The 25,059-nt window shown below is 42.7% G+C and overlaps 1 protein-coding gene across 1 annotated transcript in view; it reads right to left on the bottom strand.

Annotated features, from left to right (window-relative positions):
• LOC138358901 (uncharacterized protein PF3D7_1120000-like) overlaps window positions 1–16,702 on the bottom strand; it is a 45,478-nt gene extending 28,776 nt beyond the window's left edge. Inside the window, exons 1-2 of the mRNA XM_069317257.1 lie at window positions 16,554–16,702; window positions 9,720–9,729 (exon numbers count right to left, since the gene is read on the bottom strand). Of these exons, the coding sequence (XP_069173358.1) occupies window positions 9,720–9,729; window positions 16,554–16,702 (159 nt within the window). The remainder of the gene's footprint in view (window positions 1–9,719; window positions 9,730–16,553) is intronic.
• Between the last annotated feature and the right edge of the window lie 8,357 nt (window positions 16,703–25,059).

Raw genomic sequence — 25,059 nt, 5'->3', positions numbered from 1 at the left:
TCTCTCTCTCTCTCTCTCTCTCTCTCTCTCTCTCTCTCTCTCTCTCTCTCTCTCTCTCTCTCTCTCTCTCTCTCTCTCTCCTCTCTCTCTGTCTCTCTGTCTCTCTCTCTTTCTCTCTCTCTCTCTCTCTCTCTCTCTCTCTCTCTCTCTCTCTCTCTCTCTCTCTCTCTCTCTCTCTCTCTCTGTCTCTGTCTCTCTCTCTCTCTCTCTCTCTCTCTCTCTCTCTCTCTCTCTCTCTCTCTCTCTCTCTGTCTCTCTCTCTCTCTGTCTCTCTCTCTCTCTCTCTCTCTCTCTCTCTCTCTCTCTCTCTCTCTCTCTCTCTCTCTCTCTCTCTCTCTCTCTCTCTCTCTCTGTCTCTCTGTCTCTCTCTCTTTCTCTCTCTCTCTCTCTCTCTCTCTCTCTCTCTCTCTCTCTCTCTCTCTCTGTCTCCCTCTCTCTCTGTCTCTCTGTCTCTCTCTCTTTCTCTCTCTCTCTCTCTCTGTCTCTCTCTCTCTGTCTCTCTGTCTCTCTCTCTCTCTCTCTCTCTCTCTCTCTCTCTCTCTCTCTCTCTCTCTCTCTCTCTCTCTCTCTCTCTCTCTCTCTCTCTCTCTCTCTCTCTCTCTCTCACTCTCTCTCTCTCTCTCTCTCTCTCTCTCTCTCTCTCTCTCTCTCTCTCTCTCTCTCTCTCTCTCTCTCTGCCTCTTTTGCTCCATCTGCTTTACTTTCTCTAGATATTCTTGTTCTATCTTCTTAGCTTACCCTTCTTTTACTTATTCTTCTTGCATTCACCCTTTCCCGTCTCCTTCCGTTCCACCCCTCCCTCCTTTTCTGTCCTCCCATCCCCACCACCTGCACAACCATCCATCACCACCACTACCACAATTATCACTACCACCATCACCACCATCCTCTCCTGCTTATGCATCCTTACCACGAAGCCCCATCAACTCACGTTTGTCCTAATCAACCTCAATTTCTGCTCTAAGTTGACTAGGTAATCCCACAACAACGTGATCCTAACTTAGCAGGAAGAAATACTCGGGGCTTGAAGTTAGTGCAAACTTCGTAACTTAGAAATTACTTGCCTCGTGTGGAAACTTGGTTCACTGCTAATTACTCTAATTGTACCTGAGATTCACCTAGGGAGGAAGAGAGAGAGAGAGAGAGAGAGAGAGAGAGAGAGAGAGAGAGAGAGAGAGAGAGAGAGAGAGAGAGAGAGACAGAGAGAGAGAGAGAGACAGAGAGAGAGAGACAGAAATTAAGCTAAATACAAGTTACAAAATCCTAATTTTCAGTGAAATTGACATCATTGACATCTGAATAAAATTTGACTGTTTTCTGATCACGACGAGAAACGTGCTGAACCTAACTATCAAAGACAGCCGACATCCCTAGTACACACACACACGTCTCGTCAGCAGTGGTTGAAAAACTTGACAAGAATCACAATCAGCAATCATTCATTGCTAGACTGAATCGCATTCCCAACACGTTTGTTCAACATGATTCGCAGAAAATCGCCAACTGACGATTGGAAACCTCTTCTAGAAAGTTCGATTTCTGCTTCATTCGTTACAAATATGATTGTAACTAAGCACGAATAAAAGCTTATTACTAACGAAAAACTAACAATAAACTCATTCAATAAATCAGCTTCGAGGGTCAAGCTACAAATAAGGTGATGTAAGATAATATCTCTTTGTATTAATGTAACGTATTAGTACGACGTCAAAGCACCGTAATATTGCCGTATTTTACGCATCGGCCTCTATACGTTAACCTAATTCCTAGAGTTCCTACGTTTCTGGGGCCAGATTCACGAAGCAGTTACGCAAGCACTTACGAACCTGTACATCTTTTCTCAATCTTAGCCGGCTTTGTTTACAATTATTAAACAGTTAATAAGCTCCGAAGCACCAGGAGGCTGTTTATAACAATAACAACAGTTGATTGGGCAAGTTTTCATGCTTGTAAACTGTTTAATAAATGTAACCAAAGCCGTCAAAGATTGAGGAAAGATGTACACGTTCGTAAGTACTTGCGTAACTGCTTCGTGAATCTGGCCCCTTGATTAGTCAAAACAGTCGTATTCTTTACGGAGTGGCATATGACCTCCAGAGTGTCTCAGAGGTTTTTCGATTAGCTACTCCGTTAAAAATATAACCTTTTAACCTAACCAGAACCCCCCCTCCCCCCTCCCCCCTAAGCAACAATCCCAACTTATCGATTCGTGAGATTTTCTTAAGTTGGATTTCTAAACATTGGTTATTACGTAAAAAAGGCGACCTATTAGTTGAGAGAGAGGAGGGGATTGGAGCTTAGCTAATCCGCAGGGCAACAGACATGTGTCACGTTCATACTAGATTGTAAAGTACTAATTAGTTTTTAACTTATTTAAGACCTTGTGTGTTAGTCAGCTGTTACGGGCTGCTTCCTGGGGGGGTGGAGGTCTGGTCGAGGACCGGGCCGCGGGGACACTAAAGCCCCGAAATCATCTCCAGATAACCTCAAGATAACCTCCTGGGAAGCGAACGCTTGTAAATTGTTATTGTTTGTGAGAAAGAGAGAGAGAGAGAGAGAGAGAGAGAGAGAGAGAGAGAGAGAGAGAGAGAGAGAGAGAGAGAGAGAGAGAGAGAGAGAGAGAGAGAGAGAGTGTTCCAGCACAACATTGATAACAGCCTCTTCGTCTTCCCCCATAGAAAGTCGCGGACAGCAGTTTTGATGTATGGGACCAGATACCTCTGCCGAGAGTAGAGGAATCGGGGGAGAGGAACAGATGGAGAATAGGAGTCAGAAAGGAGGAAATAGAAGGAACGAAAGATCGAGTGAGTGCTGGTGGATTCCACACTCATCCTGTGAGTGGTAATGGACCCTCATATCCATCCTATGAGGGGTAATGGACCCTCATATCCATCCTATGAGGGGTAATGGACCCTCATATCCATCCTGTGAGTGGTAATGGACCCTCATATCCATCCTATGAGGGGTAATGGACCCTCATATCCATCCTGTGAGTGGTGCGGACTCCCATATTCATCCTGTGGATTTTATGGAACTCTGAAAACCAACTTCCTGTCAGGTTATTCACGCTTTACCCATCCAGTGAGTAGCAGGAACTCAGCACCTATTGTGTGATGGGTAGTATAGACCCCCTTTCACTTATCCTATATGTTGTAGTGAACCCTATACCAATCCTGTGAGTGACAGTAGGATCCAAATCCTTTCTGTGAGTAGTACTGGATCCTATACCAGTTCTGTAAAGGGTAGTGGACCACATTCTCCTGTGATCAGTAGTGGGTAGTGGAAGGAGGGGGACAGTAACCTTTGGTATGGTGAATACCATATTCACCATTGCTGAATATGGTGAATTCATCATATTCATTGGGTTTACGGCAACCCAATGCCGTAATTGGGTTGTCGTTAATTGCCAACCCAATTGAAAACTTGTAATTGAATTGGCAAATGTCCCAATTACAAGGAATTATCACCACTACCTCCAGCAACTTGTCCCCCATTTTCTGTTTACACAAAGTGTAAGACGTTAGAGGCTAGGCTCCTTTATTTACTCAATGAATGCTTCTTGGACTCTTAATAGATAGTTCGTAGCTCGTTACGATCACGTGAATTGTTTCTGACAGCTATACAACGGTTGCCGAGGCTTTACCAGCGATTACACCAGTGTGTAGAAGCCCTATCCTGAAAATAGCATTGAGGGATAAATCCTTTTGGGAGATTTGTGTGTCTGGTGGATTATTTACTCCGCTGAGTAAACAGGTTGAAAGAGGGATTTACTGTAAGCCTGACTTGTCAAGCTAGAGGCGAGTGTAAGCCTGACTTGTCAAGCTAGAGGCGAGTGTAAGCCTGACTTGTCAAGCTAGAGGCGAGTGTAAGCCTGACTTGTCAAGCTAGAGGCGAGTGTAAGCCTGACTTGTCAAGCTAGAGGCGAGTGTAAGCCTGACTTGTCAAGCTAGAGGCGAGTGTAAGCCTGACTTGTCAAGCTAGAGGCGAGTGTAAGCCTGACTTGTCAAGCTAGAGGCGAGTGTAAGCCTGACTTGTCAAGCTAGAGGCGAGTGTAAGCCTGACTTGTCAAGCTAGAGGCGAGTGTAAGCCTGACTTGTCAAGCTAGAGGCGAGTGTAAGCCAGACTTGTCAAGCTAGAGGCGAGTGTAAGCCTGACTTGTCAAGCTAGAGGCGAGTGTAAGCCTGACTTGTCAAGCTAGAGGCGAGTGTAAGCCTGACTTGTCAAGCTAGAGGCTTGACAAGTCTTTTTTTTTTTAAATCCTGTGGTTTTAGAGTTGCAGGTGGGATTTTGAGTGCTTGGAAAATAGTAAAAGTTCCAATGACTTTATGAGGAGTGCTAGGTTATCTCAGCTTTAAACCACTTCCTTCTTATAGTCAAAATGATATTGATTTCCTGTATGATCGATTGCTGTGGATTCTAGACCCTGTTTGGTATTACACCTGAACCGCTTTGGTAAACGACCTGATAGCTTTCGAAACCCCCTAGACAGGTATGGTCTACCCAGGACTTTTATTAAGTGGAAAATTAAGAGAAACGCAGCCGGAAGAGAGGGAGAAGAGAGAGTGTGTGTGTGTGTGTGTGTGTGTGTGTGTGTGTGTGTGGAAATCCCAGATGAGGTTTAGTCAGTGGGAAAAGCACAAATAGCGCAGTAACTAAGATCAGCAAGAGGTTAAGGGTGGTGGTAGGCAAGCAGGTTGAACAAGAAATATATGTATGTATGTATGTATGTATGTATGTATGTATGTATGTATGTATGTATGTATGTATGTATGTGTGTGTGTGTGTGATTTCATTGATTTCATCGGTCCAGCGATTTTTTTTCAACAAATATCCTGGTATAGATCTTTAATTATGTATTTTACTCCATATTCTCTCATTCGTTCTCTCTCTCTCTCTCTCTCTCTCTCTCTCTCTCTCTCTCTCTCTCTCTCTCTCTCTCTCTCTCTCTCTCTCTCTCTCTCTCTCTCTCTCTCTCTCATAAAAGAAACTTCAGTCTAGTTTTCGTATCCTGTTACAGAAAGTTATTACCGTTGTTTTCAAACAGTTAAAGACGTAGCCGGTGACAGGTATAAGGGAGATGTCTCGCTTAATGTTCTAATTAGCCTCTGCAGAACCCTTTGTGTTATGTTCTTCTGTTCATGCACTCCACCTTCAGAACAAACTTGTTCACGCAACTTTTACCAGATTAAGAAAGTTTTACACTTTCCCTTTCATGCTGATTGTTGTGCTGTTACTGCTGCTGCTGCTGCTGTTACTGCTGCTGTTGGTACTGCTGCTGTTACTGCCGCTGTTGGTACTGCTGCTGTTACTGCTGCTGTTGGTACTGCTGCTGCTGCTGCTGTTGGTACTGCTGCTGCTGCTGTTGGTACTGCTGCTGCTGCTGCTGTTGGTACTGCTGCTGCTGTTGTTGGTACTGCTGCTGCTGTTGGTACTGCTGCTGCTGCTGTTGGTACTGCTGCTGCTGCTGCTGTTGGTACTGCTGCTGCTGCTGTTGGTACTGCTGCTGCTGCTGTTGGTACTGCTGCTGCTGTTGGTACTGCTGCTGCTGCTGTTGGTACTGCTGCTGCTGCTGCTGGTAATGCTGCTGCTGCTGCTGTTGGTACTGCTGCTGCTGCTGCTGTTGGTACTGCTGCTGCTGCTGTTACTCCTGCTGTTGGTACTGCTGCTGCTGCTGTTACTGCTGCTGTTGGTACTGCTGCTGCTGCTGTTGGTACTGCTGCTGCTGCTGCTGTTGGTACTGCTGCTGCTGCTGTTGGTACTGCTGCTGCTGCTGTTGGTACTGCTGCTGCTGTTGGTACTGCTGCTGCTGCTGTTGGTACTGCTGCTGCTGCTGCTGGTAATGCTGCTGCTGCTGCTGTTGGTACTGCTGCTGCTGCTGCTGTTGGTACTGCTGCTGCTGCTGTTACTGCTGCTGTTGGTACTGCTGCTGCTGCTGTTACTGCTGCTGTTGGTACTGCTGCTGCTGCTGTTACTGCTGCTGTTGGTACTGCTGCTGCTGCTGTTACTGCTGCTGTTGGTACTGCTGCTGCTGCTGTTACTGCTGCTGTTGGTACTGCTGCTGCTGCTGTTGGTACTGCTGTTGGTACTGCTGCTGCTGCTGCTGTTGGTACTGCTGCTGCTGCTGTTGGTACTGCTGCTGCTGCTGTTGGTACTGCTGCTGCTGCTGTTGGTACTGCTGCTGCTGCTGTTGGGACTGCTGCTGCTGTTGGTACTGCTGCTGCTGCTGTTGATACTGCTGCTGCTGCTGTTGGTACTGCTGCTGCTGCTGCTGCTGTTGGTACTGCTGCTGCTGCTGGTACTGCTGCTGCTGCTGCTGTTGGTACTGCTGCTGCTGCTGCTGGTACTGCTGCTGCTGCTGCTGCTGGTACTGCTGCTGCTGCTGTTGGTACTGCTCCTGCTGTTGGTACTGCTGCTGCTGCTGGTACTGCTGCTGCTGCTGCTGCTGGTACTGCTGCTGGTACTGCTGCTGCTGCTGCTGTTGGTACTGCTGCTGTTGGTACTGCTGCTGCTGCTGCTGGTACTGCTGCTGCTGCTGTTGGTACTGCTGCTGCTGCTGCTGGTACTGCTGCTGCTGCTGTTGGTACTGCTGCTGCTGCTGCTGGTACTGCTGCTGCTGCTGCTGGTACTGCTGCTGCTGCTGTTGGTACTGCTGCTGCTGCTGCTGGTACTGCTGCTGCTGCTGCTGTTGGTACTGCTGCTGTTGGTACTGCTGCTGCTGCTGCTGGTGCTGCTGCTGCTGCTGTTGGTACTGCTGCTGCTGCTGCTGGTACTGCTGCTGCTGCTGTTGGTACTGCTGCTGCTGCTGCTGGTACTGCTGCTGCTGCTGTTGGTACTGCTGCTGCTGCTGCTGGTACTGCTGCTGCTGCTGGTACTGCTGCTGCTGCTGTTGGTACTGCTGCTGCTGCTGCTGGTACTGCTGCTGCTGCTGTTGGTACTGCTGCTGTTGGTACTGCTGCTGCTGCTGCTGGTACTGCTGCTGCTGCTGTTGGTACTGCTGCTGCTGCTGCTGGTACTGCTGCTGCTGCTGTTGGTACTGCTGCTGCTGCTGCTGGTACTGCTGCTACTGCTGTTGGTACTGCTGCTGCTGCTGCTGGTACTGCTGCTGCTGCTGTTGGTACTGCTGCTGCTGCTGCTGGTACTGCTGCTGCTGCTGCTGGTACTGCTGCTGCTGCTGCTGCTGCTGGTACTGCTGCTGCTGCTGTTGGTACTGCTGCTGCTGCTGCTGATACTGCTGCTACTGCTACTATTGCTGGTACCACTGCTGCTACTTCTCTTCCTCCTATGTTTTCCTTTTGTTTCTTCTACGTCTCTCGTTATCAGCGTGACTCTCCACAGCCCTCTCATCATAGCCCTCTCATCATAGCCCTCTCATCATAGCCCTCTCATCATAGCCCTCTCATCACAGCCCTCTCATCACAGCCCTCTCATCATAGCCCTCTCATCATAGCCCTCTCATCACAGCCCTCTCATCATAGCCCTCTCATCATAGCCCTCTCATCATAGCCCTCTCATCATAGCCCTCTCATCATAGCCCTCTCATCACAGCCCTCTCATCACAGCCCTCTCATCACAGCCCTCTCATCACAGCCCTCTCATCTCAGCCCTCTCATCATAGCCCTCTCATCATAGCCCTCTCATCATAGCCCTCTCATCATAGCCCTCTCATCATAGCCCTCTCATCATAGCCCTCTCATCATAGCCCTCTCATCATAGCCCTCTCATCATAGCCCTCTCATCATAGCCCTCTCATCATAGCCCTCTCATCATAGCCCTCTCATCATAGCTGCCTTTGATACAACAATCTGGAAATAAATACAAAATACAAAAAAAATACATTAGAGTAGGTAAAAGCTTGAAATACAGAAATAGTATTATTAAACCCAATTATTATTATTATTATTTTAATTATTGCAATTACAGGAAAGAAGGAAATGTACAAATTATTAAAGACAACCGTAAAAGGGCAATTGGAGAAGAGAGTTTAAGAGAAAGAGGAGAATAATTAGGAAGAGAGGAAGAGGAGGTGGAATAGTGATATGTATTTAGGCTTGGATTCCGCAAGTGACTCAGCATGGAACTCCCTTAAGGAGGATCTCTAAGACAGTGACAAAGTATTGGAATCCGTCATCCTGACTCACTGGCCGTGCTTGTTGAAGCTGTGAGAGAGAGAGAGAGAGAGAGAGAGAGAGAGAGAGAGAGAGAGAGAGAGAGAGAGAGAGAGAGAGAGAGAGACAGAGAGAGAGAGAGAGAGAGAGAGAGAGAGAGAGAGAGAGACAGAGAGAGAGAGGGATGGGATGGAAGTGTTTTAATAAGGGTGGGTTGGTTCTAAGATATATTGGAGGGAGGTTTTGATTGGGGGGAGAAAGATGGAAGGGGGGAGGGGAAGGAATATTAGGAGGTGGGAGGGAGAGATAGCAAGGTAGTGAGAGTGTGATGGAGGGAGGGTTGTATTGGGAGTACTGGAGGAAGAGGGAGTGGGAGAAAATGAAGCATGTGAAGGAGATGAGAGAGAGAGAGAGAGAGAGAGAGAGAGCGATGGAAAGTGAGTTTGTAACATGTCGAATAAGACTGAAAGTGAGAGAAAGAGAGTAAGGTTAGGAGAGAGAGAGAGAGAGAGAGAGAGAGAGAGAGAGAGAGAGAGAGAGAGAGAGAGAGAGAGAGAGAGAGAGAGAGAGAGAGAGAAGTTCTTACTTACACTTCTAGTGTGCTTGATGAGGTCGAGATTCAGCTCCTGGGGCCTCGCATTTTAGTTATTATTCCACATTAACGATTCCCCAAACTTGTAGGTATACTGTTTGATCCACATCAAACAGATTAGTATCATCAGATCACCACATTCTACAGTACCCATCAGATCACCACATTCTACAGTACCCATCAGAACACCACGTCCAGTAGAACCAATCAGATGTAACGATTTCCACTTCCTAATTCCATCTGCAATGATTGTTCTAAATCAATTATGAATAAAGTTAAATCAATTAATCTATAAACCGATTAAACTCATGACTCCTCGATTTCATCGTTTGTCACAATATCTTCAAAATTTATTAAATTATTGATCTTGATTCAAAACAATTCTAGCGCAATCTTATCCAATATCACCAATATCCTTCGTCCATTATTCAGACTCCATTTACCCTTTACCCCTTAGTATCACCATTTTTTCCTTAATGTCCTTTAACCCACTTTCCCTTACCTTAAATGTATAGATGGTGTATAAAGGTAATGTTTACGTAGAGGTTCCGGGGCCTTTTTGAGAGAGCGGAAGTCTCTATAGAGTGGGATTGGGTGGTTATAGAGTGGGATTGGGTGGTTATAGAGTGGGATTGGGTGGTTATAGATAGGAGTTGCCTCGTATGGGCCAATAGGCTTTCTGCAGTTACCTTTGTTCTTATGTTCTTATGTTCTTAAGTCTGATGGTATTCACCTTGTCATGTCTGTGGTTGAATTTTTGTATTTCGTAGCGATATTGGGTTTGAATTTCCTCTGTGTGTGTGTGTGTGTGTGTGTGTGTGTGTGTGTGTGTGTGTGTGTGTGTGTGCGTGTGTGTGTGTGTGTGTGTGTGTGTGTGTGTGTGTGTGTGCGTGTGTGTGTGTGTGTGTGTGTATTCACCGCTTTGTACTCGCCTATTTGTGCCTGCAGGATGGAGCTCTATCTCTTGGACTCCACCATTTCGAGCCATTGATTGTCAATTGCAATGACTCCAGGCTTATTACCTTATCATACCTGGTCTTAAAGTTATACATGGAATTATAGGCCTCTGCAATCTGCTCTTTAGGTCATATCATTTACTCACTACACCTCACGCTAAAAGAAAAGTTTTCTAACATCTCTATGACACATCAGATTCTCAAACTTCCATCCGTGACCCCTTGTTCTATTGATATTGTAATTTCCTCTATTTTCACCTTGTCAAACCCGTGTTTGTGTGAGGGATTTTGTGTGTGTCTGTTTCTGTCTTAATCTTTACTGATTGCTTGTGTCTGTGTCCCTGTAGCTTTGTTGTTATTGCTCTATATGTAAGATGATGATTTTATTCATTTCTTTGCCTTTGAGCACTTATGCTGATGCTTCTGTGTCTTTGACTTTGGCTTCAGGTGTGGATGGAAAACTAAAAAAGACAGATTGAGAGAGAGAGAGAGAGAGAGAGAGAGAGAGAGAGAGAGAGAGAGAGAGAGAGAGAGAGAGAGAGAGAGAGAGAGATGAAAGTTTCGTTGCAGAAATGTCCATATTTAACCTATTCAATTCCACTGCGTTTCTTCCCTCCCCCATCCCCCCTCCCCTCCCTCCCCTCCCCCCTCCCCCCCTTTTTTTGTTTTTACAAGCGAGAAGTTATATCTCCAGTGCAGTCATCCATCAACTCGATGTTTCTCAGAATTGAGAAAAGTTGGGAGTATTATCGTCTAACTGATGAAAGTCCCAGGTTCGATTCCCCGCAGAGGACGGTAAACGCGTTGAAAGCATCGGAGAATTGTATTTGAATTGAATAAATTTGCTGTTGAGAGAGAGAGAGAGAGTGTATTGAGCATTGGCTTGGCATTAGAACTGTAGGAGATTGGAATAATATGCAAAGTAGAGCAATTTAAAGTAAAGCTTCAGAAATATGAGTTAAAAATAATTGAGTGTAAACAGGACTTTCCTCACATGGAGGAGGAGGGGGGGGGGGGGAGGGGGGGGGCTGTTGGTTTGTATATAATCATGTATAACCTGTATAACTTGTATAACTTGATTGTTTCTTTCTTGCAATCGGGGTTCAAGACTCGACAAATGCGAAATAAGCTGTAAAAACTTGATTTGTGTAATAAGAGTATTATTAAAACAATGGATTCGAATTGTACTATATATATATATATATATATATATATATATATATATATATATATATATATATATATATATATATATATATATATATATATATATATATATATATATATATGTCGTACCTAATAGCCAGAACGCACTTCTCAGCCTACTATTCAAGGCCCGATTTGCCTATTAAGCCAAGTTTTCATGAATTAATGTTTTTTCGTCTACCTAACCTAACCTAACCTAGCTTTTTTTGGCTACCTAACCTAACCTTACCTATAAATATAGGTTAGGTTAGGTTAGGTTCGGCCATATATCTACGTTAATTTTAACTCCAATAAAAAAAAATTGACCTCATACATAGAGAAAAGGGTTGCTTTATCATTTCATAAGAAAAAAATTATAGTAAATATATTAATTCAGGAAAACTTGGCTTATTAGGCAAATCGGGCCTTGAATAGTAGGCTGAGAAGTGAGTTCTGGCTACTAGGTATATATTTCACCTTGTCACTCCTGTGTTTGACTGTAGAGGAAGTAGGAAGGGAGGAGCACCTATTGTATCAGAAGATTGAGCGGAAGTAATTAGGTTTGTTATTAGAAAGACAAGAAATAGAGCAAATCAGACAGATGGAAACAGAAATAGCCAAAGAAGAGGGTACGTGAAGGAGAGACTAAGATAAAAGGAAGCAGGAAGAACTACACTTAGTATAAGTGCTCGTAAGGTCTTGCAAGTAATCTTCCGGAATTGGACAGAGAGCGACGTAGAGAACCAATGTGTAGCTCCCTCGGTATGGTAAGGGGAATAGGCCTATTGTGAGGGAGGTGAAGATAGGAACATGGAAATGGATTGGAGGTAATATGAGAGACATTCAATATCTATAAACATTTGGAAAAACAAATTTTTTTAAGAGTATATATATATATATATATATATATATATATATATATATATATATATATATATATATATAAATATATATATATAAATATATATATATATATATATATATGACAATGTCAGACCACGGAGGAAAAATGAAACAGGAAATTTCCTTAAGTACTTTCGTATATTAAATACATCTTCAGAAGGTCATTTTACAGATCGAGTGATGGGTATAAATAGGCAGGAAGGAGTGGTGAAGTAAGGTGAGGTACAATACTTGGACAACGCAGAAGGCCCATTGGCCCATCAGATGCACCCAATTGGCACATCCGATGTAGCACAATGGCCCATCCGATACAGCAGACATACAAGCATAATATATAGGTAATTATAACATAAAGAAGTAAATATATACAATAAATTAGTGAGACAAATGTTTTTCAATGATTCTACTTAAATCGCCCTTTAGCTGATCTATTAGAAATGGATCTAAGTTATATAGACCACTGCTAATATTCAAATTACTTTCTTTGGTGATCTGTATCAAAGCAGATTCAATTATGTTTCTGTTATAGGTGCTTTTACAATTTGTTATTGAAGAAGCACTCTCCCAATCAATTTGGTGAGCTTTTTCTGACAAATATGACAAATTTGTCAGAAAAAGCTCACCAAATTGATTGGGAGAGTGCTTCTTCAATAACAAATTGTAAAAGCACCTATAACAGAAACATAATTGAATCTGCTTTGATACAGATCACCAAAGAAAGTAATTTGAATATTAGCAGTGGTCTATATAACTTAGATCCATTTCTAATAGATCAGCTAAAGGGCGATTTAAGTAGAATCATTGAAAAACATTTGTCTCACTAATTTATTGTATATATTTACTTCTTTATGTTATAATTACCTATATATTATGCTTGTATGTCTGCTGTATCGGATGGGCCATTGTGCTACATCGGATGTGCCAATTGGGTGCATCTGATGGGCCAATGGGCCTTCTGCGTTGTCCAAGTATTGTACCTCACCTTACTTCACCACTCCTTCCTGCCTATTTATACCCATCACTCGATCTGTAAAATGACCTTCTGAAGATGTATTTAATATACGAAAGTACTTAAGGAAATTTCCTGTTTCATTTTTCCTCCGTGGTCTGACATTGTCACATTCTTAATCACGTGTTTATTTTCGTGATATACACATATATATATATATATATATATATATATATATATATATATATATATATATATATATATATATATATATATATATATATATATATATATATATAATGTCGTACCTAGTAGCCAGAATGCACTTCTCAGCCTACTATGCAAGGCCCAATTTGCTTAATAAGCCAAGTTTTCCTGAATTAATATGTTTTCTCTAATTTTTTTCTTATGAAATGATAAAGCTACCCATTTCATTATGTATGAGGTCAATTTTATTTTATTGGAGGTAAAATTAACGTAGATATATGGCCGAACCTAACCAACCCTACCTAACCTAACCTAACCTATCTTTATAGATTAGGTTAGGTTAGGTAGCCGAAAAAGTTAGGTTAGGTTAGGTTAGGTAGGTTAGGTAGTCGAAAAAGCATTATTTCATGAAAACTTGGCTTATTAGGCAAATTGGGCCTTGCATAGTAGGCTGAGAAGTGTGTTCTCGCTACTAGGTACGACATATATATATATAATATATAGGAGAAGATAATATTAGTGTTCAGTGAGAAACCACAAGGTCTCCTCTGAATACTTTTTATTTTCTTCTCCGAGGCTATGGGTCCCCACATTGGCACCAGAGGTGGTACCCTCACAAACTTTTATATATATATATATATATATATATATATATATATATATATATATATATATATATATATATATATATATATATATATATATATATATATGAATAGGGGTGGTAGGAGAAGAAAATATCAAGTGTTCAGTGTGGATTCACAAAGTCTTCTCTGAGTACTCTTTATTTTCTTCTCCGAGGCCATGGGTCCCTACAATTGCACCAGAGGTGTTTTATATATATATATATATATATATATATATATATATATATATATATATATATATATATATATATATATATATATACTCGTGTGTAGAGAGAGAGACAAAGAGAGAGAGACAGAAAGAAAGAGACAGAAAGAGAGAGAAAAAGAGAGAGAGAGAGAGATAATCATATTAACTCATATTATAATCCATGTGACCGAGAAAGGAAACTTGAATACATTAAGACATAAAGAAGAACCACAAACAAGTTTCAGACAATATCAATGCCCTTACTTGGCCTCTAATTCAACTCCACCTATACCTGGGCTCGGCCGTGGATCCTCCCTCCCCCCTCCCTCTCTCTGATTCGGGATGATTCAGCCCTGATTAGATAGAGCTTGATTGATTCCATGCGATTAAGTCCCCCTCCGATTGCTTACAGATACTTCAATCCGACTACACTAGGGCAGTGATACCCTTCCTTACGAGGAAGATTAGAGAACTGATTGGGCTACTGCCTTTTCCATCTATGGTGGAAAATACCTAATTTTTCATTGGATTTTGAGGTTGTTAGATTGTTATGACTTCTGATTGTTATGACTTCTGATTGGTTGTCGGTAATGCTGCTTCTATGGAGATTGGGGGACATAAGTACAGTATACAACAGTGGACTGATAACTTCTGATTGGATTGGGATTAGAATCGGCAGTTGTGCTTGCTAGGGGGGAGGGGGGGAGGGTTGAACTTCAGCTGTTTGGTGCCGCCTCGCGACTCTCAATCAACTGGTGTATATAGGTTCCTGAACCTATTGGGCTCTTATCATTTCTCTTAACTACTCTTGTCTCCAATTTGTTCAAGAATCGAGTTTGTACAGTTTCATTTACAGCTTATTGGGAATATTTTTTTTTTACTTTCCACCAGTTCTGAGCTGATTGGGGAGGTTTGATCTTGTTTTAACTAGTTCTAAATGTGTGTCAACAGCGTTTGTCTGTCTCTGCTTTTTCCCCTTGCTGTCTGCTGCCAACTGCTACCTGCTTGTGAGTCTGTCAGATTCTACCTACCTGTCTGTCTGTCTGTCAGCTTCTACCTACCTGTCTGTCTGTCTGTCAGCTTCTACCTACCTGTCTGTCTGTCAGTTTCTACCTACCAGCCTGTCTGTCTGCGAGCTTCTACCTACCTGCTTGTCTGTCAACTTCTACCTGCCTGTCTGTTAGCTTCTACCTACCTGCCTGTCTGTCAACTTCTACCTGCCTGTCTGTTAGCTTCTACTTACCTGCCTGTCTGTTAGCTTCTACCTACCTGCCTGTCTGTCAACTTCTACCTGCCTGTCTGTTAGCTTCTACCTACCTGCCTGTCTGTCAACTTCTACCTGCCTGTCTGTTAGCTTCTACCTACCTACTTACCTACCTGTCTGTTAGCTTCTACCTACCTGCCTGTCTGTCAACTTCTACCTGCCTGTCTGTTAGCTTCTACCTACCTGCCTGTCTGTTAGCTTCTACCTACCTACCTACCTACCTACCTGTCTGTTAGCTTCTACCTACCTGCCTGTCTGTCAACTTCTACCTGCCTGTCTGTTAGCTTCTACCTACCTGCCTGTCTGTTAGCTTCTACCTACCTGCTTGTCTGTCTGTTAGCTTCTACCTACCTGCCTGTCTGTCAACTTCTACCTACCTGCCTGTCTGTCAACTTCTACCTACCTGCCTGTCTGTCAACTTCTACCTGCCTGTCTGTCAACTTCTACCTGCCTGTCTGTTAGCTTCTACCTACCTGCCTGTCTGCTGCCAGCTCCTGCTTGCCTGTTTGTCTTTCCCTCTGCTTGTCCATTTACCTGTCTCCCTCTATACTTTCTCTTAACCTTCATTCAACATTTCTTCCTTTCTCTCTCTCTCTCTCTCATCCTCCCTTTCCCTTCTAGGGCTGCAAAAATTAAAAAAATTACTCCACGAAATAGCGAAATAGGAATGTAATCAAGTAAACCAACCAATAACAACACTAAAGATCCTGTCAATATTGCACCACGTGTGTAAGCCCCAACTTAATATTACGGGCTCACCATAGCCCGTGCTACTTGGAACTTGTTCCTAGTAGCTGAATCTATAACAACAAATTAATGGATTCCTAAACTTTTCACCCACAGTAACGGAAAAAATATTGATTTTTTTTAACAATTTTGTGAACATTATACCAAAAAGGGTTTAATGTTCTGTTTAATGTTTAATGTTTAATATTTAATGTTTAATGTTAATGGTAATAATAATAAAATGTAAAAGGGTTTAAAGGGCTCTCTCAATAAAAAACTGCTACGAAACGTCTTGAAATAAAAAAATAACTTTCGCATCTAGACTTGTGCTTCCTTAAGCGACGGACAACACCATCTTCAACTTTTGTTATGAAGATAAATGGATGTATTATGGTTGTATTATGGTTGTATTAGAAGTTTAGTTGAGGAAGAGCTCCGAAGAATGCATAATTGTTCCCTTAAAGCATTATTGATCCTTTTAGAAGCTGGCGATTTTGGTGTGAACGCCAGGGGGGGGGGAGGAGGGGGGAAGGTGTTTAGGGCAAGGTAGTGAGGTAGGGGGTAAAGAAATATTGAGGTAAAGGGTTGAGGAAAGGCAGTGGTCAGCCTATTGAGGTAAGCCACAGGGAGGTCTATACCACGAAGGAAAATAATCCCTGTTTTGAAGGTGATTGGCATGGCGAAGGCAAGTCACTAAGACAGATTGCCTTTTTTTTTTCTCTGCTTCTTTCATTTTTTCCTCTGCTTCTTTCATTTTTTCCTCTGCTTCTTTCATTTTTTTCATCTGCTTCTTTCATTTTCTTCTGCGTTTCTTCTCTCCAGTTCTTACTTTTTTTCCTCTGCTTCTTTAATTTTTTCCTCTGCTTCTTTCATTTTTTCCTCTGCTTCTTTCATTTTTTCCTCTGCTTCTTTCATTTTTTCCTCTGCTTCTTTCATTTTTTCCTTTGCTTCTTTCATGTTTTCCTCTGCTTCTTTCATTTTTTCCACTGCTTCTTTCACTTTCTTCTGCGTTTCTTCTCTCCAGTTCTTACTTTTTTTCCTCTGCTTCTTTCATTTTTTTCTCTGCTTCTTTAATTTTTTCTTCTGCTTCTTTCACTTTCTTCTGCGTTTCTTCTCTCCAGTTCCTACTTTTTCCTCTGCTTCTTTCATTTTTTCCTCTGCTTCTTTCATTTTTTTCATCTGCTTCTTTCACTTCTGCGTTTCTCCTCTCTAGTTCCTAATTATCTGCCTGTAACTTTACACAAGAGCCGTGAAATTTCTTCTCGTAATGTTAGCAAGTCTCTAGAACTAGGTTCAGTGGTTCAGTGGTAACACACTCGCCCGACAATTCGCGAGCGATTTGGTATGGGTTCGAGTCCTGGCCAGCGCCAATCTTTAACTGTTCGCTCCTTTTCACCCAACAGTAATTGGGAAACTGGTTGTAAATAGACTGGTGGGCCGAGTACCAGCTTCTCCCATTAAAGCAGCATCTGCTTAAGCAGTGGAGAGTCTCTCTCTCACAAATACAGTACCTATTGGCGTTAATACAGTACCTATTGGCGTTGATACAGTACCTATTGACGTCGATACAGTACCTATAGGCGTTGATACAGTACCTATTGACGTCGATACAGTACCTATTGGCGTTGATACAGTACCTATTAACATTGATACAGTACCTGTTGGCGTTGATACAGTACCTGTCGGTGTTGATACAGTACCTATTGACGAAACTGAAATCCTCTCCTGCTTATAATAGCAAGGTACCTTTTGACGCAAAGGAAAGTCTATTCCGATAGCACCGCGCCTGTTGACGCCATTGAAAGTCTCTCCCGCCAACACTCTCTCTACTTCACAACTACGCAACCATACGCCAACCGCACGGATCAACAACGCAGCGTAGATGCGTAGAGAATCATCACGCAAAGATACGCCATCGTAACTCCCTTCAGTAAAGTAAGAAATCACGACGAACGGGGAAAAAAAATAATGCAGGAATACCTGAGAATCCGGATATGAAATCTGTGATGATCCGGATTGTGAGAACGAGATAGGAATATTTGTGAAGGAGAGTGGGAAGGGGGGGTGGGGGATGGAGTTATGATATGAAATTGACGTTTGGAATTCTATGTGATGAGGTGCGCTGGTGTGAAAATATTGAGGGTGAAACCTGAAATGTGAATTTCACCGAAGATGAGATGAATGAGGTGGTGTGTATATTATTATCTTATTGAAAAGATTCAGGCACTCTCGCTCTGTCTGTCTGTCTGTCTGTCTGTCTGTCTGTCTGTCTGTCTGTCTGTCTGTGTGTCTCTCTCTCTCTCTCTCTCTCTCTCTCTCTCTCTCTCTCTCTCTCTCTCTCTCTCTCTCTCTCTCTCTCTCTCCCCCCCCCCCCCTCTCCGTCTGCTGTTTCGCCCTCCCATCCCAAACCACCTATTCTCTCCCCTTACACGCTCTAGGGCTCGCTGGGGCTTCGAACCAAGCCCCCTGGAAGGTAGAAAAGAGGTGAGAGGCTTTCTTGAGCCAATCATCCAGGCAGCATCGGGAACCCTCTTGTGCATTGCAATATATTGGTATTCATAGCTCCTTGGGTATTAGGCTTGAATCTCGGGAAGTCAGGCCCCTAGGTGGATAGGTTGGGATGGGAGAGGGATGGAGGGATGATTCTGCAATATTCCCTCATCTCCCAAAGAAATGGGGAATGAGGGAATATCAAAAAGAGAAGTGGTGTAAGGGATAGGAAGAGAGGGAGACGAATAGACCGGGAAATGGGATGCAGGAGCATGGGATGGAGGAGAAAAGGGGAATAGAAGAATAGGTATTGAAGAAGGAACTAGACAAACAGACGGAGTAGAGAAATCGCAAAATCAAGGGAGAATTGGGTATGGAAAAGACGAATGGAGAAGAGGCAGGTTGAAGGATCAGTAAATAGAGAGCGTAAGAAGGAAAAGTAAGAAGAAATAGTAAAGCATGTAAGATTATTATTATTAACATCTTTATTGACAAAATGTAATTACAATTTTGCCTAATCTGAGGATTTTGATAGTCTTATTAAAGTGAGGATAATGCTGGTATTCACTGTCACGCAGGACAGAGGGTCATACATAAGACAATAGGTCTAAACTAGGTGGAGGGGTAGGAGCCATCTTGGGACCTACATAGGTGGTAGACAGGTTAGACCAGTGACCCCGATCAGGGGGAGGGAGGTCAGTGTTGAGCTGAGGCGAAGCATGTATGTCTTAGCAGGTGTGTGTGAATTACACACCTACACACACACACGCAGTAAGGACGCGGAGAATGTGATCAGAGCTGCGAGAGATGTGTATATATATATTTTAAGCAGTGGTTAGATTTTGTCTAGATTATTGAAGGGGTGAGATGTTAGGGTAGATATTCTGTATAAGTTTGGACTTATACTTTAGTATGAAAAAAGGGAAAAAGGGGGGATTGGGAAGAAGAATAGGGGTAATAGTAGTAATAGGGAAGGGAGCGAGAAATATGAAATAGAAAGAAGCAGGTGGCAAGGAAGAAATATACGAGCACCGTAAAGTAAATTGATTGTTTCAAGCGAAGGTTAGACACACCGCAAATCGCACCAACAACCACACCAACAACCACAACCAAAGTGTTGGATCAGTAACCTCATTTTCCTATTCCCTTTCTCTTTTCCTTTGACGTAATCGGATGTGAGTGCAAGTCAATACAGGGCCTTGGTAACTAACTCCCCGGGCTCCCATCACCAAGAGAGAGAGAGAGAGAGATAGAGACAGAATCTTTTCAATACGAGAGGGAGAGAGGGAGACTGAATGTTTAAATACGAGAGAGAGAGAGAGAGAGAGAGAGAGAGAGAGAGAGAGAGAGAGAGAGAGAGAGAGAGAGACTGAATCTTTTCAATACGTGAAGGAGAGTGACTGAATCTTTTCAATGCGAGAGAGAGAGAGTGAGAGAGTGAGAGAGAGAGAGAGAGAGAGAGAGAGAGAGAGAGAGAGAGAGAGAGAGAGAGAGAGAGAGAGAGAGAGAGAGGAAGAGAGAGCATTAGAGCTTACTCACCCCCTCACTGTGAGTGAATCTATACTCAGCTTGCTGTGTGCACGGAATGAGTTCCAATTTTCGAAGAGAGTTGAAAAACTGAGACTCGCCACTCCCCTCAGTGGCAAAAATATTTATATATATATTTTTTTTGTATCAACGGTATGTAATTTGTTGGAATTATTTACGGGGGAACAAAATTTATAGTCATCTTTTCGTGATTGTTGAGTCTCCCTCGCCTGAATCTTTTCTTTTAATCATAATAATTTGTAATGCTTATATAAATTTCTTATTTTTATTATTATATTGTTTCTACTCAGGCGCGGACTAGGTTCGAATCCTTGAGGTATCGATTGAATATATTAGGTTAGGTAGCCGAAAAAGTTAGGTTAGGTTAGGTAGGTTAGGTAGTCGAAAAAACATTAATTCATGAAAACTTGGCTTACTAGGCAAATCGGGCCTTGCATAGTAGGCTGAGAAGTGCGTTCTGGCTACTAGGTACGACATATATATATATATATATATATATATATATATATATATATATATATATATATATATATATATATATATATATATATATATAGACATATATAGACATATATATATATGTCGTACCTAGTAGCCAGAACGCACTTCTCAGCCTACTATACAAGGCCCGATTTGCCTAATAAGCCAAGTTTTCATGATATAATTGTTTTTCGACTACCTAACCTACCTAACCTAACCTAACCTAACTTTTTCGGTTACCTAACCAAACCTAACCTATAAAGATAGGTTAGGTTAGGTTAGGTAGGGTTGGTTAGGTTCAGCCATATATCTAGGTTAATTTTAACTCCAATAAAAAAAAATTGACCTCATACATAATGAAATGGGTAGCTTTATCAGTTCATAAGAAAAAAATTAGAGAAAATATAATAATTCATGAAAACTTGGCTTATTAGGCAAATCGGGCCTTGCATAATAGGCTGAGAAGTGCGTTCTGGCTACTTGGTACGACATATATATATATATATATATATATATATATATATATATATATATATATATATATATATATATATATATATATATATATATATATATATAATGAGCAAAGCTTGATTGGTCCCCAAGCATGGAATCACTTCAACACTAGGACACCCCGCCGGGGTTCGAACCAAGGTCGCCGTGTGTCTCACCCATCAACAACGTTGGTTCTGTGACCAACGATGGTAACGAGGCAGTACGTCAGTTTTTGGCCGTAGGGAGAATATACGTCAAAAATGCGACGTTCTATTGGCAGTACAGGTTATGTAACATTAGTACTAGGAGAAGGTAGATGAAAAATTTTATTGGTAAAGGATTTGTTTATTTATTGTGTAGTAATATATATAATTTAGTGAGGAAATTAGGCACATCTTTGTTTTATTTGTAAATTAAGTTAAGAATGAGAATTTCTTTACTTCATTAGTGAGTTTTTTTTTTTGTTTTATTTGTATGGCGTGTTTGATTAGATTTTGGAGTAATTGGGTATATTAATGATTTTTTTTTCTGGAGTTTTATTCGTGGATTTTAATAAATTCAGGATATGATGGTTCTAAAACAAGTTAGCATTGTTAACTGTTTCTTATTTTTTGCTTTTGTAATTTATACAAAAGTAACAGCTGCTGTTGTTTAGGAGTCTTTTTTATATTACCCATCTCTTGCTGTTACTACTAATGGTATTATCATCTGCCCCGCCACCACTATTGCCTCAACCACCATTACCATTACCACCATTCCAGCTACCACCATCATCGCCTCCCCCCTCCCCCACCCACAGCCAATATTACCATTCCCACAACCACCACCAAAATCACCACCACCACGAAAAACCACCACAACCACCACCACCACCACAACCACCACGAAAAACCACCACAACCACCACCACTATCACCACCATCACCATCACCACAACCACCACCACCACCACCCCCCCCACCACCACCCCCCTACCACCACCACCACCACCACCACAACCCCCACCACCACCACCACCACCACCACCACCACCACAACCCCCACCACCACCACCACAACCACCACCACAACCACCCCCCCCCACCCCCCCACCACCCCCCCCCCCCCCACCACCACCCCCTCTTACCACCACCACCACCACAACCCCCACCACCACCACCACCACAACCCCCACCACTACCACCACCACCACCACCACAACCCCCACCACCACTACCACCACAACCCCCACCACCACCACCACCACCACAACCACCACCACCACCACCACCACCACCACCACCCCCCCCACCACCACCACCCCCCCACCACCACCACCACCACCACCACAACCCCCCCACCACCACAACCACCAACTCCACCACCACTACAACCACCACTATTATCAACCCCACCACCACCACCACCACCTCCCCCCCACCCCACCACCACCACCCCCCCCCCACCACCACCACCACCACAACCACCACCACCACCACCACCCACCACCACCCCCCCCCACCACCACCACCACCACCCGCCACCCCCCCCCCCCCCCACCACCACCACCACCACAACCCCCACCACCCCACCCCCCCCCCCACCACCACCCCCCACCACCACCACCACCACCACCACCACCACCACCACCACCACCACCGCCCACCACCACCACCCACCACCACCCCCCCCCCACCACCACCACCACCCACCACCACCCCCCCCTACCACCACCACCACCACAACCCCCCCCCACCACCACCACCACCCCCCACCACCACCACCACCACCACCACCACCACCACCACCACCACAACCCCCCCCCCACCACCACCACCACCCCCCACCACCACCACCACCACCACCACAACCACCACCACCACCACCACCACCACCACCACCACGGGTCCACGTGATAAATGAGACACAAGACAATCTTGATAAAATAGTTCAGAAAGAAAAAGCTTAATGATGTTACGAAAAAAAACTAACTTTACTCCACGACCACTATCCATCAATCATCTTCACAACCATTTACGAAACATCTACATCTTTCCTCAATTATGGCGCCATTCATTTCATTTATACAACTGTTTACGAACTACGAAACTTAACAACCCAAAGTTATTGTTATTAACAACCTTGTTGTGTTTCGGAGCTCATAAGCTGTTTAATAAATGTAAAGAAGCCGCCATGATTGGTGGAAGATGTACAGGTTTCGTCAGTGATTGGAAGAAGGGTTGATTGAATCCTTCTCCGGGATTGGAATCGAATTTTAAATATCTTTTAAAGTAAGTAAAGTATGCACTATTTCCTTGTATTTCTAACCCTTCCTCTCCACCAGTGGGGTCCTGATTGTGTTCGCTAATGGTCCCCCAACGTACAAAATAAGGGGAACGGATGATGAATGTAATAGGTATAATAGAGAACATTAGGTCAGGAGTCGTTACAGTAAACAATCGATGATTATAAAGGCGGAGTCCAAGAGCTAACACCTCGATCCGGCAGGCACAGACACATAAATACACAAAACGCGCCCACACACACACACACACATACACCACACATAAACACACACACACTTAGAGCCCAGTAGGCTCAGGAACCTGTACACCAGTTGATTGGCAGTTGAGAGGCGGGACCAAAGAGTCAAAGCTCAACCCCCGCAAGCACAAATAGGTGAGTGTACACACACACACACACACGCACACACACACACACACACACACACACACACACACACACACACACACACACACACACACACTTGGTTGACAAATGGAATGCATTAGGAAGTGATGTGGTGGAGGCTGACTCCATACACAGTTTCAAGTGTAGATATGATAGAGCCCAATAGGCTCAGGAACCTGTACACCTGTTGATTGACGGTTGAGAGGCGGGACCAAAGAGCCAGAGCTCAACCCCCGCAAGCACAACTAGGTGAGAACTAAGTGAGTACACACACACACACACACACACACACACACACACACACACACACACACACACACACACACACACACACACACACACACACACACACACACGGGAAATGCAATAGCCACAATTAATATAATTTTAAACACATTACAAATAATACCTCAGTAATACCAGTAATTAACAATCTAACGAATTAACTATCAATGTGCAACATTGCACCGAATCATCTTCTGTGGTTGAGTGTTCAATAAACCCTTGAACTATATGTTTAACACTTCTCTAACCCTGTCCATAGAGGACAGAAGAAAATGTATATATGCTGGTTAGCATTGTAAATGTGTAGCCACGTCTGTGGTAGAAAATAATAATAAAAAAAAAAAATATACGAACCCCAAGTTAACAACACGTTCGAAACTAAACTTAACAATTTATCGAGCCCTAATAATATTAGCGTGTTAATAACATGCTGGATTAATCTAAAAAGTTATATTTAATGACATATTTAATCACTTGTTCTCTCGTGACATAATACCTGAACAGCAGACTTTAATTAATATTTACACATGTTTGTGTAAACAGATAATTTACACATGTTTGAGTAAACAGGTAATTTAGACATATTTGTGTAAACAGGTAATTTACACATATTTGTGTAAATAGATAATTTACACATGTTTGTGTAAACAGGTAATTTACACATGTTTGAGTAAACAGGTAATTACACATGTTTGGGTAAACAGATAATTACACATGTTTCTGTAAACAGATAATTACACATGTTTGTGTAAACAGATAATTACACATATTTGTGTAAACAGATAATTTACAGATATTTGTGTAAATAGGTAATTTACACATTAGTGTAAACAGATAATTTACACATGTTTGTGTAAACAGGTAATTTACACATATTTGTGTAAACAGGTAGTTTACACATGTTTGTGTAAACAGGTAATATACACGTATGTGTAAACAAGTAATTACACATGTTTTAACAGCTGAAGCACACTCGTTGCTTGTCTGTGTGCTGTAATGCTCCCTAATTACAGAACAAGAGGCATTTCAGAGTGTCCTTGAACTTGCTTTGTTTAAAGGAAACTTAGACTACGATGGCTCCAATTTAACCCTTTACGATTAAGTCATTACAAAAAACAAAAACAAATAGTAGGCAGACACAGACATGTAGGCGGACAAGCAGAGACAGGAGAGCAAGCAGACAGGATTGACTTTCCTCTCTGCCTATCTGCCTATCAAAAGATTGCAATAGTTTCATTATAACTTGATATATGTTGTGTCATGACAATATCAGTTACCTCTCAACACCATGCAAGATTTCAGCAGCATATCTGTATCTCATTATCACTTCATTGTAATACACAACAGGTGTTTATCAATAATATATC

This window comes from Procambarus clarkii, chromosome 87 (assembly GCF_040958095.1).
Source record: "Procambarus clarkii isolate CNS0578487 chromosome 87, FALCON_Pclarkii_2.0, whole genome shotgun sequence".
NCBI lineage: Eukaryota > Metazoa > Arthropoda > Malacostraca > Decapoda > Cambaridae > Procambarus > Procambarus clarkii.
The sequence above is the reverse complement of the archived record's forward strand: the minus strand, read 5'-3'. Positions and strand labels throughout refer to the sequence as shown.